Consider the following 16795-nt stretch of genomic DNA (forward strand, 5'->3'; position numbering starts at 1 on the left):
CAGTCATTTTCTTCTTCTCCTTCCCATTTTTGGTCAATGTCTTGATCAGAGTTTGAGGCTCAGGTATAGCAGAGAAGGTGAACTTTTAAGAATCCCAAGAAAAGGTGAAAAATGAAATATTTCCAGTTTGACCCACAAAGATAAAAATTATCCTTCTTTTCCTAGAAATCATCCAGAACACCAAAAAGTATAGGAAATGCAGAAGTAATTTGTATTTTCAACAAAATCAGAAAGTCAATAGAACCTCCAGACTCCAAAATGGGTCTGAAAGCTAATGAATGTAGGCAGGACCAGAGGTAGGAAAGCGAGAAAAGACACCCCGAGAGATCATCGAGGGGGCTGTGGATTCAGAAAGGACGCGGAGATGTGCCTCAAGGTGAGAGGGCTGTGGAAGCCTTGTCTCTGCTTTGTAGGAACACTGGTGGGAGCCCTCGTGGATTCAGAATGTTCAGGAGATGGGGCTTGAGAAGGAGGGGCATCCCTAGGAGTATTGCAGGAAGCAATCCCACTTTGAGGCAGGAGGTTTGGGCAGTTAGCATCTCCACTGGCTGTAAGAATACTATGACTAGGGTGACATTTCGTACAGTGATCCACCCCTACAAGTGGTCCGAGAGCTCGGGAGCTAATGATGACAATGATGGGCATAGCTGTAGTAGCTCATATATTAAAAGGGCACTCTGAGAAATAGCAGATTAAATGCAAAGCTTTGATAAAATATCAAATTTCAGGAAGGCTGTTGGACTTCAAAAATAATGAAGTCCGTTGGGAAACTAGGTAGAAATGTCAATTCTATTATTTAAAAAAAAGGAGAAATTCAGGCTGACCTTAGATGAGCAAACTCAGACTTGCTAAACTCAATACATTCTAAAAAGTAGAAGAAAAAAAAAACTCTAATTTTAATGCAAAAGAGGCTAACATTAATTTTTTAAAAAGCAGAAGAGAAAACCCCCTATCATCTAAAAATAAAACCACAGCAAAAGTTTCTCTTGTGTCAAAAAAGAAATCCAAATCAAATCAGCAAAATATCTAGAAAATAATGAGGATGAGCTCATATATAGCACAGAGCTAAAGCAGACTCAAGAGGAAAATATATAGCTCTCAGTACCCATATAAATAAATAAGAGAGAGAAAACATATAAATGGATAAAGCATCTAACAATATAATCACAAGAAGTTCAAAACACACACACAAAAAGGAAAATTAATAAAGAAAAAATTGAAATTAAAAAAAAAAAGAACCAATAAAAATAACAAGTACATTCCACACTCATTCTTTGGAGAAATAAAGAACAATAAATTTTAAAAAATTGCTTGATGTCTCACAAATTTATACAGATAGGACAAATCTGAAGAATAAGAAACTAACCAGGGAAAAGTAACATAAGAACAGAGGTTACAGAAAAGAGTCTCATGATAAACGATCCCTGAATGCTGCAAATATAATTGCAACCTTGGATACAAGAGACTGTATTTATAAGAGTAAATCCTTGAGAAAAACACCCCAGAAAAGAAAATAAATCTAAACAGAGGATATGAACGGGTAAAAGGGAACACTCTCTAAATATTTGAGAGGGAGGGAAGGGGCCCACCCAGAGTGAAGCGCCCAGAGTCCCCCCGGCACCCCTCAATGTGCCTGTATTTGCTGTTATTATTGTTCAAAGAGATTCAATATCCCTCAATTTATTAGTCAAAAGAATCAAGCAGCAAATTAGATAAAAACACGACATGACATACTGAGTTAATTCCAAAAATTCAATAATAGTTCAGTACTATAAAGGAAGGGAAATCATACAATCTTGCCCATGGGTTACTTTTCTTAAAAAAATTCTCTTGAAAAAGTTCAAGATCATTGTTTAAAGCAAATGAAAACAGAAAATGTCTCAGAAGAAGAATAAATGGTCACATCCTTCAGATTGTAATATTTATTTAACTTAACCCAAAAGCCAGCATGCTGATTTAAGGAACAAACATCAACCCTACTTTAACAAAACACACACACACACACACACACACAAAAAGACAAGTGTGTCTATTCCCACCACATTGATACTAGTTTTTTTCTGGAGGTACTAAACAATGCAACGGGAAAGAAAAGGTGGATTTAAAAATCAGAAAGTGGAGATTCACTTGAAAATGATATTGATTATATACCTGGAAATTCTAAGATTATCAAATGAAAAATTACTAGAAGCAATGAGAAAATTCAAAGTGGCTGGAAGATGCATATTCACTGAAAACCTTCTGAAAACTTTTATCTCAACTTTTTAGAAAAATGTGACCATATCTACTATGTTTTTGCAATGGGGCAAAGAGCCAATGACAGCAGATGTTTAGTTCCCCTACCTATCTGTAAGTGATCCTCAGGAATCCTTGTTGATTGCCGTATGGATGAGAGTTCTGTTTAAATAAGAGTGGAATTCCCATATGTTTCCTCATTCTAAATTCTAGTTTTGCTTTATTTTCCCATGTGTTACCATAAATATCATCCAGGGAGGTATCTCTGTATGTTGCACACCACAGAGCTTAGAAATACCCGAGCACTCAAAAGAAGGGGAACCCCACAGGCTCTGATCTTGGAGAACGCATGGAGGGTCTGTAGCAAGCCATGCAGGAGAGGAGCGGACCTGCTGTCCAGCCACGGGGCTTGGTATTGGAAGTGGGTTGAACAAAGGGCCCCGAGTTATGTCTACTGGGAAACTCAGCATACCACCCCCTTTTTGGAGTAAGGGTCTCTGTGCTGGCAAATGGCATATAGGATGTGCTAAGTCACTCAGTCATGCCTGACTCGTTGCGACCCCATGGACTGCAATCTGCCAGGCTCCTCTGTCCCTGGGATTCTCCAGGCAAGCATACTGGAGTGGGTTGCTATTTCCTCCTCCAGGGGATCTTCTTGATGCAGGGATTGAACCCAAGTTTCTTATGTCTCCTGCATTGGCAGATGGGTTCCTTTCCACTAGCGCCACCTGGGAAGCCGGTACCCAAGGGTCTTTGTAAGTATAATTACATTAAAGATTTTGCTATGAGATCATCAGAGTGATCATCAGAGTGGGCCCTAAAAGCAATGGCCAGGGTCCCAATAAGAGACAGACAGAAGGGAGGCAAGACGCAGAGGCATTAAGAGCAGGCCACGTAAAGATGGAGCAGAGATTGGAGCTCGAAGCCCCAAGCCAGGGTATACCAGGGATTTCTGGCAACTACCAGAAGCTGACACTGTTTCCACTGTTTCCCCATCTACTTCCCATGAAGTGATGGGACCAGATGCCATGATCTTCGTTTTCTGAATACTGAGCTTTAAGCCAACTTTTTCACTCTCCTTTTTCACTTTCATCAAGTGTCAGACTTTATTTTTTTGGGCTCCAAAATCACTGCAGATGGTGACTGAAGCCATGAAATTAAAAGACGCTTACTCCTTGGAAGGAAAGTTATGACCAACCTACATAGCATATTCAAAAGCAGAGACATTACTTTGCCAACAAAGGTCGGTCTAGTCAAGGCTATGGTTTTCCCAGTGGTCATGTATGGATGTGAGAGTTGGACTGTGAAGAAAGCTGAGTGCCAAAGAATTGATGCTTTTAAACTATGGTGTTGGAGAAGACTCGAGAGTCCCTTGGACTGCAAGGAGATCCAACCAGTCCATTCTGAAGGAGATCAGCCCTGGGTGTTCTTGGAAGGAATGATGCTAAAGCTGAAAATCCAGTACTTTGACCACTGCATGCAAAAAGTTGACTCATTGGAAAAGACCCTGATGCTGGGAGGGATTGGGGGCAGGAGGAGAAGGGGACGACAGAGGATGAGACGGCTGGAAAGCATCACCAACTCGATGGATGTGAGTTTGACTGAACTCCAGGAGTTGGTGATGGACAGGGAGGCCTGGCGTGCTGTGATTCATGGGGTCGCAAAGAGTTGGACACGACTCAGCGACTGAACTGAACTGAACCAGAAACTAGGAAAGAGGCACGAAAACCTTCTTTCTCAGAGCCTCCAGGGGACCCACCTCTGCCACAAATTGGTTTTGATTTTTGTGAAATGATGAAGTCCAGAATTAAGAAATTGCTGATGTTGAAAACACCCAACTTTGTGGTAATTTTTTCAGCAGCATCAAGAAGCCAATACAGTATCTCAACTGAGGGGCTGGAGGCGGTCATGCAAAGAGATGGAATTGTATACATGCACATGTCCAGGACCATAAATCTGAGTTGCAGGATGGTCAGATCTGGTGGATTCAGGTACCATTGGCTGAGCAATCCCCAAGGTGGGCTGGGGAACAGAAGTAGGCTTCTCCAGGTAACATGACACTCCAGAGAAAGAGTTCAGGATGTTTAGTTGGCAAGTGATCCTACATACTCCTCCCTCTCACTCCTGACAAGCGGCGAGCTGTGTCTTAGGTTTCCAAAATCAGGTGTTCCATTAACTTACAGAAGCACAGGTCCTCAGGTATTAGCTGAACTTCTGAGCTTCACTCAGCAGTGTAGTGTGGTCTGTGAGCACCTCACCAGGATGGGATTCACTACCTTTAGTCTGCGTAGGACACACCACAGGATGGTCAACCAGACATGACCTGGGCTCTGAGGGTCCTAGATATGTATGATGCAACTTTCGTTCCAGAGATCATTTGGACTTTGATTAACATATATTCTCAAAGTATGTCTATGTTTCCATTTATCTGAGCACTTGTAAAGGTCATTTAGACTTAGCAGAAGACATTACCCCTGCTGCTGCTGGACTGACCAGCCTGACAACAGGTTCTTCCTTATACACCAGGTCATCTAATCAGCACCAAGGCCAGCAACTACCCAGGGAGGCTGGTGCTACTGCTGCCATTTCAGAGATGAGAAAACTGCGTCAACTCAAGACTCAGGTCAAATTTATGCAATGTCACAGTTTGGTTCTCTAGGAAGCACAAGTGAAACACGGCTGAGTGTTTATCAGAAAGTGCCCTTGGGATCAACCCCTAAGTGGAGGGAAGGACTGGGGACCTGGTAGAGGGAGAAGCTGAGCTGGGATGCAGGTCTGAAAACTCCAGACAGACTCACAGACAATCTGGAGCTGAAATTAGAATTGTCCTGCATTGGGCCAAAAGGAGAGAGGACTTATACCCCCACTCAATCAGTTATGGACGTGGGCCACCCATGGAAAGGTTGACCTTGGGCAGGCAGCTCTGTGAAGCTGGGGCAGCCTGGAGACTAAGATATGAAAGTCTGCTGCTAACAATACCCTCAAAGGCTGGACAACCAGTCTTTCTTTGAGAAGGGATCTTGGGATCCATCTTTCAGTCCAAAATGTGCAGCTATAAAGTGGGAGAAACCAAATCCAAACCCAGATTCCACCTGAGACCAAAGTGCTCTCTCTGTCCACCATTCCCTGTTCTCAGCTGTGTCAAGACACTCAGGAGCTGCTGAGGAGACCACAGGTGATGACCCCAGAGTCTGGCCGGCAGGATCTCACAGCTCCCAGTGATAACCGCTCAGTCGTGTCCGACTCTTTGCGACCCCATGCACTGTAGCCCACCAGGCTCCTCTGTCTATGGGATTGTCCAGTCAAGAATACTGGACTGGATTGCCATTCCCTTCTCCAGGGGATCTTCCTGACCCAGGGATTGAACCTGCATCTTCTGCGCTTCCTGCATGGTAGGAGGATTCTTTACCTTTTGAGTCACTGGGGAAGTTCAGGAGGTTGCTGGGTGGAGTTTAATTGAACTGGCTTGACTCCAGCTGGGACCTCCTTCTCACCAGGTACTGTGAGCCTGAAAGTAAAACTCCCAGGGGAGGTAAAAACTGATGTATATTATTCTCAAAGAAGCCATGCTATGATTATTGATGCAAAAATGTATACAAAGTATTAATACATCCCCTTCTTCTGCTCCCAGCTTGTCTAGTCTGCTACACTCCAATAACATAATGAGGGTGTTTTAAGTCTGTCACCATGCAGTTATTCTTATTAACATTGTTTACTAACTGGCTTCTGAGGTGGTGCTCATGGTAAAGAATCCTCTTGCCAATGCAGGAGACATAAGAGACCTGGGTTCGATCCCTGAGTGGGGAAGATCCCTTGAAGGAGGGCATGGCAACCCACTCCAGTATTTTTTCCTGGAGAATCCCATGGACTGAGGAGCCTGGTGAGCTACAGTCCATGGGGTGGCAAAGAGTCAGACAGGATCGAGTGTCTGAGCATTACTAACTGATGCATTAACCATGAACCCGGCCCAGTTAAATCCTTTTCATTTATCATCTCATTCAATCATCTCTGCTGCCCCAGAAAAAAGCCATCATCATTAGTCTCACTTTACATATAAGTAGGAGCATCTTCAGCCCGTCTCTCCTTGAAATGTCTCCCTGTGACTATGTGTACATCCTCTCTCCATTGTACCAATTCCTTGGGCTGCTCTCTACTCTTTAAAGATAGCTTAGAACCACAGGAAAGTTCTCCCCTAAGTCCAGCTGCAGATATATTATTCTCTCAAGTTCACACAACTTAATAGAGTCACCATTTGTTCTGGAAGTACACAGGGAGTCTGTCTTGTGTGACTCCCTATAGGGGTGGCTGAGTTTTTCATTGTCCATTAAGGGTTTTAAATAGCACCACTGATGGTTCATGACTAGAAATCAGTATCTTTCACAGAGCATCCTCAAAAATAAACAGTCGAAACAGACAGAGCCTCAGATCTTTGTGTATCACGCAGCAAACATGCATGGGTTTGTGAAAGTACAAGGAAAGCCACCTGTTAGGATGTCAGTCAGTGGGATGTGCCATTCAGCCAACACTTAATCAGTCTCTAATGAGGAGTCTCATTTGGCATGAATCCATTGCTTTGAATGAACAGAAAGCATAGAACTCAGATGACAAGTTCAAGAAGAGTACAGAGACAGCTGTTGGGTGATTGATGGCATTTTTCATCTTTAGAGAAACCCTTCTTTTCCATGCTCCTTTGATCAAATCTCTGAGACAAACTTAAGAATCTGACAGGGCTTCCCTTTACCTGTTTCTTCTATCCCTTCCCTCAAAACAGTCTTACAAAGTTTGGAAAATAAACCTGGGTCTCACTCTGTCATTACAGTCAAGTAATCACCAACGTGAAGCCTGTCTGTTTCACATTCTCTTTTTTACTGAAGTGCAATTAATTTACACTGTTGTGTCGATTTCAGGGGCAGAGCAAAGTGATTCAATTTATATACTTTTTTCATATTCTTTTCCATTATAGGTTGTTACAAGATATTGAATATAGTTCCCTGTGCTCTACAGTAGGTCGGTATTGGTTATCTATTTCATATATAGGGCTTCCCTCATTGTTCAGTCTGTAAATAATCTGTCTGCAATGCAGGAGACCTGGGTTCAATTACTGGGTTGGGAAGATCCCCTGGAGAAGGAAACAGCAACCCACTCCAGTATTCTTGCCTGGAGAATCCCATGGACAGAGGAGTCTGATGGGCTACAGTCCACGGGGAAGCAAGAGTCAGACATAAATTAGCAACTAAACTACTAGTGTATATCCCTCCCTTCCCCCTTCCCCCTTCGGTAACCACTGTTTGATTTCTATGTCTGTGAGTCTACTTCTGTTTTGTAAATAAGCTCATTTGTATTATTTTTTCAGATTCCACATATAACTGTTATCGTAACTTAGTTTAGCATGATAATCTCTAGGTCCATCCATGCTGTTGCAAATGGCATCATCTCATCTTTTTGATGGCAGACTGATATTCCATTGTATACATGGACCACATCTTCTTTACCAACTTATCTGTGAATGGACATGGATGTTTCCATGTCCTGGCTATCGCAAGGAGTACTGCAATGAACACTGGGTGCATGTACTTTTTTGAATTGTAGTTTTCTCCTGATAAATGCCCAGGAGTAGTATTGCTGGATCATATGGTAGCTCTATTTTTAGTTTCCTAAGGAACCTCAGTACTGTTCTTCCCAGCGGCTGCACCAGTTTCCAATCCCACCAACAGTGTAGGAGGGTTCCCTCAAACGTCCTTAAAATTGCCGGAGCAGTTTTAAATGATTTGGCATCCTTCAGGGCAGTGCTTATTTCTATTCTGCTCTTCACTTTTCCTACCAAACTCTCTGACGGGATGATGCTGTGAAGTTCCTGCCCCTGAGAGGAGAATGGGGTTTATCTGTCCAGCTGGGGGAAGGATGGGAAGGTGAAACCAGGGCAGAACTGTGAAGTGCATCTTGATTTGCTTTAAGACTTAATCACATTAGGTACTTTTCTGTTTTTACTTCTTCTCTATGATTACCCGACTCCTTCCAAATTACAATGTCTCCAGAACAGATAAAGGAGAGCCTGTTAAAATAGCCTATGGATCACGCTCAATCAATAGCTGAATGCAACACAAAATGAACAGTGATACAGTCTCTTTTCCCCGCTTGTGGAAAATATTAATATTGTGAGCTTCTCTAAAGATAAATAGTAGGAACAGAGATCCAAATTCCTAAAAATTATTTTCTTCCATAGCCAGAAACTGGGCAGCTGGTAACCTGCTGTTTTTCCTTTGAGCTCCTCAGATTAGATCCTAAATACAATTTAACTCCAGACTCCAATATACAGTTCCTGAATTATACTGGCAAAGAGTCAGTTATGTAACAAATCTGCATTACTCCCAACTGCACGCGTGCCACAGATAACAGGCTACATTTTCTAATTTAGGTCCAAACTAAAATGTTTTAAATTGTGTCACAACTTAAATACCTTTAAGTATCCACTGCATGAAAGTGTATAAAATTTCTCTGAAAAATGAGTAACCCTGTTGGAAAATCAGTAAGCACTGTTCAGCTTATCTTCTTTAATAAATATGGATTCTTATATAACCTGCTTGCAAAAGAAATCTATATTCAAATTCCTCCCTCTCTCACGAGAAATTAAAACATACAGAAAATGAAAATTCAAACTGTGTTAGGAAGATGCCAGACATAAAACTGTAAGAAACTTAAGTAAATTTCAAACACAAAATGCAATATTGTTAATGTGTAAATAGGGATATTTGGAAATTCCTTGAGGATGGCTCAGTATCCTGCTGTTGGTGATGCTGACCTATAGAAGTTTAGCAAAAGAACCAACACAATGCACATATACAGGGTGAAGTAAGTGCTACATACGGGCGGGCTGCAGGCTGGACCGGGCTCCTGACTGATGGACTAGCTGATCTGTCTAGGGGCAAGACCCTTCCCAGCTCCCTAATCTTGCCTAATGGCTGCATAACTGCCACTCCACCAAGGCCCAAGCAGGGGGTAGGCACCGTGGCATAAGGTGGGAGGTTTCATGTTGTTTTCTGCCTCAGTTTCCCCTTTGCCTGGATACAACTATAAGCAAAAAAAAAAAAAAAGACTCCTTGCTGCTTTTATGAAACTTTCAGGCAAATGCATGCTATCCTACTGATACAGATAAAATCTGTATTTTCGTGTTAACCAGGAATTGTAAAGAACTTTTGCTGTCTATGTTAAGTTTATGGTAGACAAACAAAGTATCCTTTTTACACAGACAGTACAAAATGGGCTTCTCTGTAAGTCTTCTCTCATATCGAAACCATGCATTCCATTTTTTATTAAGGGAGTCTAAACTCCCTTAAAAAATCTTAGATTCCAGAAAAACTCTTCTTTGAAATCTGGTTCCAAAACAAAGATAGAAAAGACTGAGAAGAAAAGGGGCCAAGAGCAGTGCACAAAGAACCACCAAGAGGAAGCGAAAAGCATCTCTTCCTTTTCCACAGTCACGTCCGTCCAGAACGTACCCACTGTCTTCCTCTTCCTGGCCCAGCCCCTTCCGCTTCCATTCCTGTACTTCTCCTTCCGGCCTGAATAACCGAGGGCAAAGCCCTCAGGTGAGTCGCTGCCAAGATGCATTGGTACCAACAGGTGACGCAGGAAGGAAGCCAAACCCACCGCAGGTGACAAAGCTGGGCTAGGAGTGCAGGGCACCCACAGTGGGCAAAGTCAAGTACAGGGGATGGAGCCTCAGATGGGGGAAGGACAGCCTCACGTGGATAGGGTGTTGGAGCCCGGCAGTGGGACGGCGGGGATGGAGGGGTGAAGGGAGGGAAGCTGGGCCAAGTCACAGGGGAGGGGGAGGGACTGACAGTTGAAACAGGAGACTGGTTGCACACACAGATTCATCGAATAAATGAATACATTAAGAATCACAAGGGCTAAATATTTTTCACTGTTGGACTTCCCTCGTGGCTCAGATGGTAAAGTGTCTGCCTACAATGCAGGAGACCCGGGTTCTATCCCTGGGTAGGGAAGATCCCCTGGAGAAGGAAATGGCAACCCACTCCAGTATTCTTGCCTGGAAAATCCCATGGACAGAGGAGCCTTGTGGGCTACAGTCCGTGGGGTCGCAGAGTCAGACAGGACTGAGCAACTTCACTTCCACTTTTTTTCAAGAGAGCCTCAGTGAAGACAGAAAACTGCCAGGAAATGTACGCTGCATTGGAAATGAAAATACCCATGTGAAGTCATGGTGTTTTCATACGGCAGCAAATATGAAAACTAACTGAGGGGTAGAGCGTGCGGCCTCGCCTTGGAGTCCTGACTCCCCAATGGCAATGGAAGGACCAAAAGCCCATATCCTGCCGCGAAACGTTCTTCCCCAAAGAGAACCAGGGCTCCTTGGGGAGATGGCTGACTTCAGAGCCAGAGCAGGGAGGGCTCAAAGTGAAAGTGAAGTTGCTCAGTCATGTCCGACTCTTTGTGACCCCATGGACTGTAGTCCATCAGGCTCCTCTGTCCATGGGATTTTCCAGACAAGAGTACTGGAGTGGGTTGCCATTGCCTTCTCCAGGGAGGGCACAAGAGCAGACCAAAATAACTTGTGCTGGAAATTGAGGAAATACTCAAAAAATCAGAGGGACAAGTATCTCGGAGGGACATCTGCAGACCAGGTCTGAGGCCACATGGGCATTAAAATGGGGCTTCCCCAATGACTCACAGGGCAAAGAATCTGCCTACTATGCATGAGACACAGGAGACATGGGTTTGATCCCTGGGTCGGGAAGATTCTCCTAGAGGAGATGGCAACCCACTGCAGTAGTTTAGCCTGGAAAATCCCAAGGACAGAGGAGCCTGGAGAACTACAATCCGCAGAGTCGCGGAGAGTCAGACATGACTGAGTGACTAACACTTTCACTTCACTTCCACATACCATCAATGGATTGCAATGTTCAAAAAATAAAATGAAACAAAAAATGATTAGTAGGGACCCATGTTAAATAAATGCACTGCTTCTTTGGAGCGTTAAAGATAAGGTGACGCTGATCATCAAGGATGGGATGTTATTGTGTAGTCGCTCAGTCATGTGTGACTTTTTTCCAATCCTATGGTCTGTAGCCTGGAAGGTTCATATATCTATGGAGTTTCTCAGGCAAGAACACTGGAGTGGGTTGCCATTCCCTTCTCCAGGGAATCTTCCTGACCCAAGGATCAAACTCAGGTCTTCTGCACTGATAAGGGGATTCTTAACCACTGAGCCACTTGGGAAGCCCCCATCGATGGGTACCTTATTCTTTATATCAGAGCAATATTCTTTATTTTAAATAGTTTTGCTTCAAACAATTACTCCAGAGCAATATAACTATCTACTCTACAGCATTCTGTCTTTTATACACTTTTCATAAAAGGGAGTCCATAAAATGTTTTCCTCACATCACAAACCAGTGTTATTTTTAGGTTCTATTTCTAGCAGTGGCCAAATGTACTTAAAACTCTTCTACTTCATTACTTTGATGTTTACCTATGAACCTTCCATTTGAAAGCCGTTGGCAGAGTCTGCCTTTCTCAGCTCTTGAAATCGCTGTGAAATTGTTTCTGAGGGGATGGAAACCTGACCTTTTATTCTTCTGTTCCTTTCAATGTTATGCTTATATGAAATACTACGGAATGAAGAATTTTTATTCTTTTGTTATTCTGGAATCATCCTATCTCTGCCTGTCCAGCAATAAGAGGTATTTTTCTTTGTTGGTTTTAGAAATTGAGAAAATAAAAACTTAAGATTACATCCTTACCATATATTTTTTTTACCAATGCAAGAAAATAACTGTGCTTAAAAAAAAAACTCAACACAGTACTTGATATCTAAAAGATGCCAGGTTCTTTGCAAATCACTCCTTTTTCCTTTTATTTTAACCCCATTTGATCCTTACAGGCAGGAATCACCATCCTCATCTCCCAGATGTCTTCTCTATTACACCTGCAGCAGCAGACACTTCCTTGATTCATGAAGAGGCAGAAGAAACAGGTACAAAATGTTCAGGGATGTGTTCCAAGGTAACCCGAGACCAGGAAGATGCTGTGAGCTGGGAAATGTTTGTGTGCCCTGTTCCCTGTGTAACCAGGACTTTCCTGCAGTGATTTTTATAGTGTAAACTGGCAAAGCAAATTGTTATTGTTACATAATATTATTACATAAATTATTATGTACTCATTCCTACATAAAACATACCCATCACCCTGACCTGCATGTGACCACCTAAGGTGGAGCTTAATGACTCTACTTAATGGAGGATGAAAGAATGGAATGTATGGGAGGAATGTCCCATGAATATCCTCATGGGAGGCTCCGAAATGGAGGAAAAAAAAAAAAAAAAACAAGTAAAAGCTGAGGCGGAACTCAGGTAAAAAGGAGCATTTCTTTCACCTCTTCCCAGGCATGACTGGATTATTTCTTTTCATAAAACACGCACCTTCTTTCTTTCATTTAATTAGTTACTGACCAGCCGCTGTGTGTGTCTCTGGTGATGCAGGGTACTGATAAGTGTCTAGTCTGCTTGATCACGGGGAAGAAAGTGTTTCCTCCGCTGCCTGGAGTGGACAGTTCTTAGTAAAATCCAAACAAGTCACTGTGAAGCTGACACTCGCAGTGCTAAACCAGGAGCTTTCCCCTCATTCAGTGCCCACCCAGGACGTCTCACAAATGCTCAGCCTACTTTTAACACATGTTTGTTATGAGCACTAGGAGAGGAGTATTGAGAAAAGGGGTCCCTGGAAAGCTTTCCAACTAAGAGCAATTACTACAGACCCAAGGGTAGGTCTCCATTTCCACCTCAAGTTTCCAAATAAAATGTGCCACCAAGTGAAGGACAAACTGGTTTCTCAGACCCACAGGGCTCAAGAGACCCACATCTAAAATCCCCTTTTCAACAACACTGCTGTTCGTAACCACTCCTCTCAGATCCACTGCGTTCTGAACACAGGCTGCATTTGTTACATTTGACTCCAACAGAGCAAAATAAAACATGCTTTTTATAGGTTAAAAAAAGAGACTGTTAAGAATAAGCCCAAAAACACTGCCCCTCCTGTTTACAACTGTACACAACAGGAAATTAAATGGCTTTTTAAATGCTTTCAACTAATTAAATAGAAAGGCTTCGTGGAAATGCCATTTAGCACTAAAGCTAAATTTTCTGCTGAAGCATTTTAAGAAACTATTTTGTATGTCCTTGGGCTTGCCAGAGGATTAAGAAATAGAGAACTCTTTTGTCCTCTATAAAGACGGGGCTTTGGATATCTCTCAGAGAGGGAGATAGGAGGGAATCATGAATTTAATTATATAAGTTGCTTCACTCTAAAAATAAGAGTGCTAAATTATAACGCATAATAACAGCTTTTAACAATCAATCAGCAAAATGGAACTGCCATTTCCAATTTTCGCCATTGCCGATTGCTAAGTGACTGCCGATTCCACCCGCAGAGGGGGCGGGGAACTGGCTACCCATTAGCAATACTCAGAGTCAGTGTTGGAGAGCAGACCTGGGGCGCCTGCCAGGCACTAGCCAACAGTCACACCTGGGGCAGGTGTGTGGTGCTTCCCCCATCCCCGGAGGGATGGGGAAGGTCCCGTGCAGAGGTGGAGGTGCACCTACCTGCCAGACCAGGTGCTCCTTGGCCCCTGGTGTTGCAGACAGGCAAACGCTCAGCACGATGGTGTGAGAAGAGGAGGTGAGGACGCTGGCGATGATGGCATCTCGCATGTTGAAGGGCAGCATGGTGTACACCACGAAGATGATGAAGAGGAAGAACGACACCTGCAGGTGGGGAAGAAGGGCAGTGAGAGTCACAGAGCATCCCTGTTCCTAAGGTTCCCTCTCTCCTTCCCATTATGGCTTCACAGACCCCCAGGAACCACCACCACTCAAGAAACGATATTATGACAGAACAAGAAGGCAGGTGCAAACAGCTCCACTGGGTCCCAAGAAAGGACTAACTGTTGTGATGGAGGGGGAAAAAGGTTATTTTTCAAAATTTGGGGGTTTTCAGTTTCAACATCCAAATCACTGCAGACATTAGGTGAATCTGAGCACCTCATGGGCATGGATGCAAAGCTGGTTCTAAACTCTCAGGATTTAGTATCTGTGCTTCAGAACACATATCAGGACTCTCTACATTTTTTTAATCACAGCACTTTAAGAATAGACCCAAGGAGAATGGATGGCTGCCACCTGTGGGGAGTTAGTTGAAGTAGATACAAAGAGCAAGAACGTGAAATTAATAAGATAAAGCAGCTCAGAGGTGATTCCCCAAGAGGGAATCTCAAAGATTAAACACACAATTACTATATGACCCAGCAATTCCATTCCTAAATGTATACCTTAGAGAACTGAAAACAAGTACTCAAACAAATACATGTACACACACATGCTCATAACAGCAATATCCACAATACTCAAAAGAAGGAAACAACACAAATGCTCATCTAAAAATGAAAGGATAAATGACATGTGGGCCGTGCATACAATGGAATACTATTCAGCCCTGAAAAGGAAGGCAGTACCAATACAGGCTACAATGTGGATGAGTCTCAAAGGCATTAGGTTAGGTGAACACAGCTAGGGCAAAAGAGCCCTTACTGTATGAGTCCACTTACAGGAAGTATCCAGAATAAGTAAATTTATATACAGAAAGCAGGGGCTGTGGCAAGGAGGAATGGGAATTAACTTCTCAATAGGCAAAGGGCTTGATGAGAATGTTCTGGAAACTAGACAGAGCTGGATATTGCACACACTGTGAATGCACTAAAAACCACTGAATTCTTTCCTTTAAAGTGGCTAATTTATGTTATGTGAATGTCACCTCAATAAAAAAAAAAAAATCAATGTGAAACAGCTTAGAGGAAAGTTTGGAATGGAAAAGAAAATGGTTTAGTAGGTAATAAAATAGGCCATTTTCATTACAAAAGCAGCAGAACATCAAAAGGGATACACAGGTGATAAATCAAGTGGAAAAAAGACCAGACTGAAGTCAGAAAAACAGGGAGCATGAGGATTTGGTGAGCGTTGTTCAGGACACAGGTCTTCACCCTAAAAGCCAGTGAGGCTAAGGAAAGAGCTTGTCCCACTGTTACAGGATGACCCGGGTTACTCTGATGTTGTTGTTTAGTCACTCAGTCATGTTTGACTCTTTGCGACCCCATGGGCTGTAGCCCACTAGGCTCCTCTATCCATGAGATTTCCCAGGCAAGAATACTGGAGTGGGTTGCCAGTTCCATCTCCAGGGGGTCTTCCCAACTCAGGGATGGAACCTGAGTCTCCTGCATCTCCTGTATTGCCAGGTGGATTCTTTACTGCTGAACAACGAGGGATGCCCTCAGGTTACTTTAAGGATCCTGAAGCCCAACACAGTGGGAAGGACACAGAGCCGGGGCAGAGCTGTTCTGCAGGAGTTCGTATGGTGTGAATTCACATGAAGGACATGGACGATAGTCTCTGCTCTGGATTTAACAAAGAGAAGCCTGGGTGGACACCAGGTGCGATTCCCCTCCTGCAGTCACGGGACCTTGTAACAAGCATTACAGTCAAGAAGTAACTGTGCAGATTCTCTTAGGCAGGGTGTCAGCCTCAGCACTACTGACACCTGAGGCTGGAGAATTCTTCATGATGGACACTGTGCACTGCAGGATGTGAGAGCAGCATCCACAGCCTTGACCCACTAGACGCCAGTAACATCCCGCCTTCAGAGCTGTGACAACTGACATGTCTCCCGCCCTCGTCAGGAGTCTTCCAGGGCATAACACTGCCTCTGTGAGAACCACTAAGCTACAGGGGAAAGTTTTTTCCAAGAATGAGAAAAACAACTGCTGCCCAATCCCAGCTCAATGAGAAAGTTAAACCTACTTTGGGATCCATAATATCCAGCAACTTTACAGGAAAGACTTTCAATCAAGGTATTTTTATTTCTACACGTAGGATTTATGCCAAATCCTCATATCCTACGTGTGTGCTAAGTCACTGCAGTCATGTCTGACTCTTTGTGACCCTAAGGACCATAGCCTGCCAGGCTCTTCTGTCCATGGGATTCTCCAGGCAAGAATATTGGAGTGGGTTGCCATGCTATAAGAGGTATTAAACTAATGTTTTCAGGTATCAAAATTGACAATTACAAAGGCAAACTTCTTTGGCAACTACGTGTTTTTCTTCTAATGCAAAATCCTTTAGTATTTCTTTGAAATTAACAAAACTTTTGAACAGCTTAATTTTGGACAGCTTTTAAACTCGAATGTGATTTCAGTTAATACACACTCTGCTAACAGTTTGAGCTTTGAAATGCAAGCACGCAGCAAGCTTATCTGCAGTAACCAAATGGAAAAAATAGAGGCGGTTGGTTTTCCCAATACATATGGTTGCTCCTGTTATTCACTTTGGGATGACAAAATGAAACTGTTAAAGGTCAACTAAGCAAGCCATATTCAATCAAGTTTTGGATTTTAGTGGCAGCATTTCAGGAGCCAAGTTTTGGGAGCTCAGGGGGTGATGCCCAGCTGCATTCAGCAGACTGGAGGGAGAGAGCCTAGTACCATTTTAAGACC

General features: G+C 43.2%; 1 protein-coding gene across 1 annotated transcript in view; it reads right to left on the minus strand.

The window, feature by feature from the left end:
* Positions 1 to 16795, minus strand: part of ADCY2 (adenylate cyclase 2) — a 452864-nt gene that overhangs the window by 319201 nt on the left and 116868 nt on the right. Inside the window, exon 3 of the mRNA XM_070774872.1 lies at positions 13857 to 14018. Within this exon, the coding sequence (XP_070630973.1) occupies positions 13857 to 14018 (162 nt within the window). The remainder of the gene's footprint in view (positions 1 to 13856; positions 14019 to 16795) is intronic.

The sequence above is a fragment of the Bos indicus genome, chromosome 20 (assembly GCF_029378745.1).
Source record: "Bos indicus isolate NIAB-ARS_2022 breed Sahiwal x Tharparkar chromosome 20, NIAB-ARS_B.indTharparkar_mat_pri_1.0, whole genome shotgun sequence".
Lineage (NCBI taxonomy): Eukaryota > Metazoa > Chordata > Mammalia > Artiodactyla > Bovidae > Bos > Bos indicus.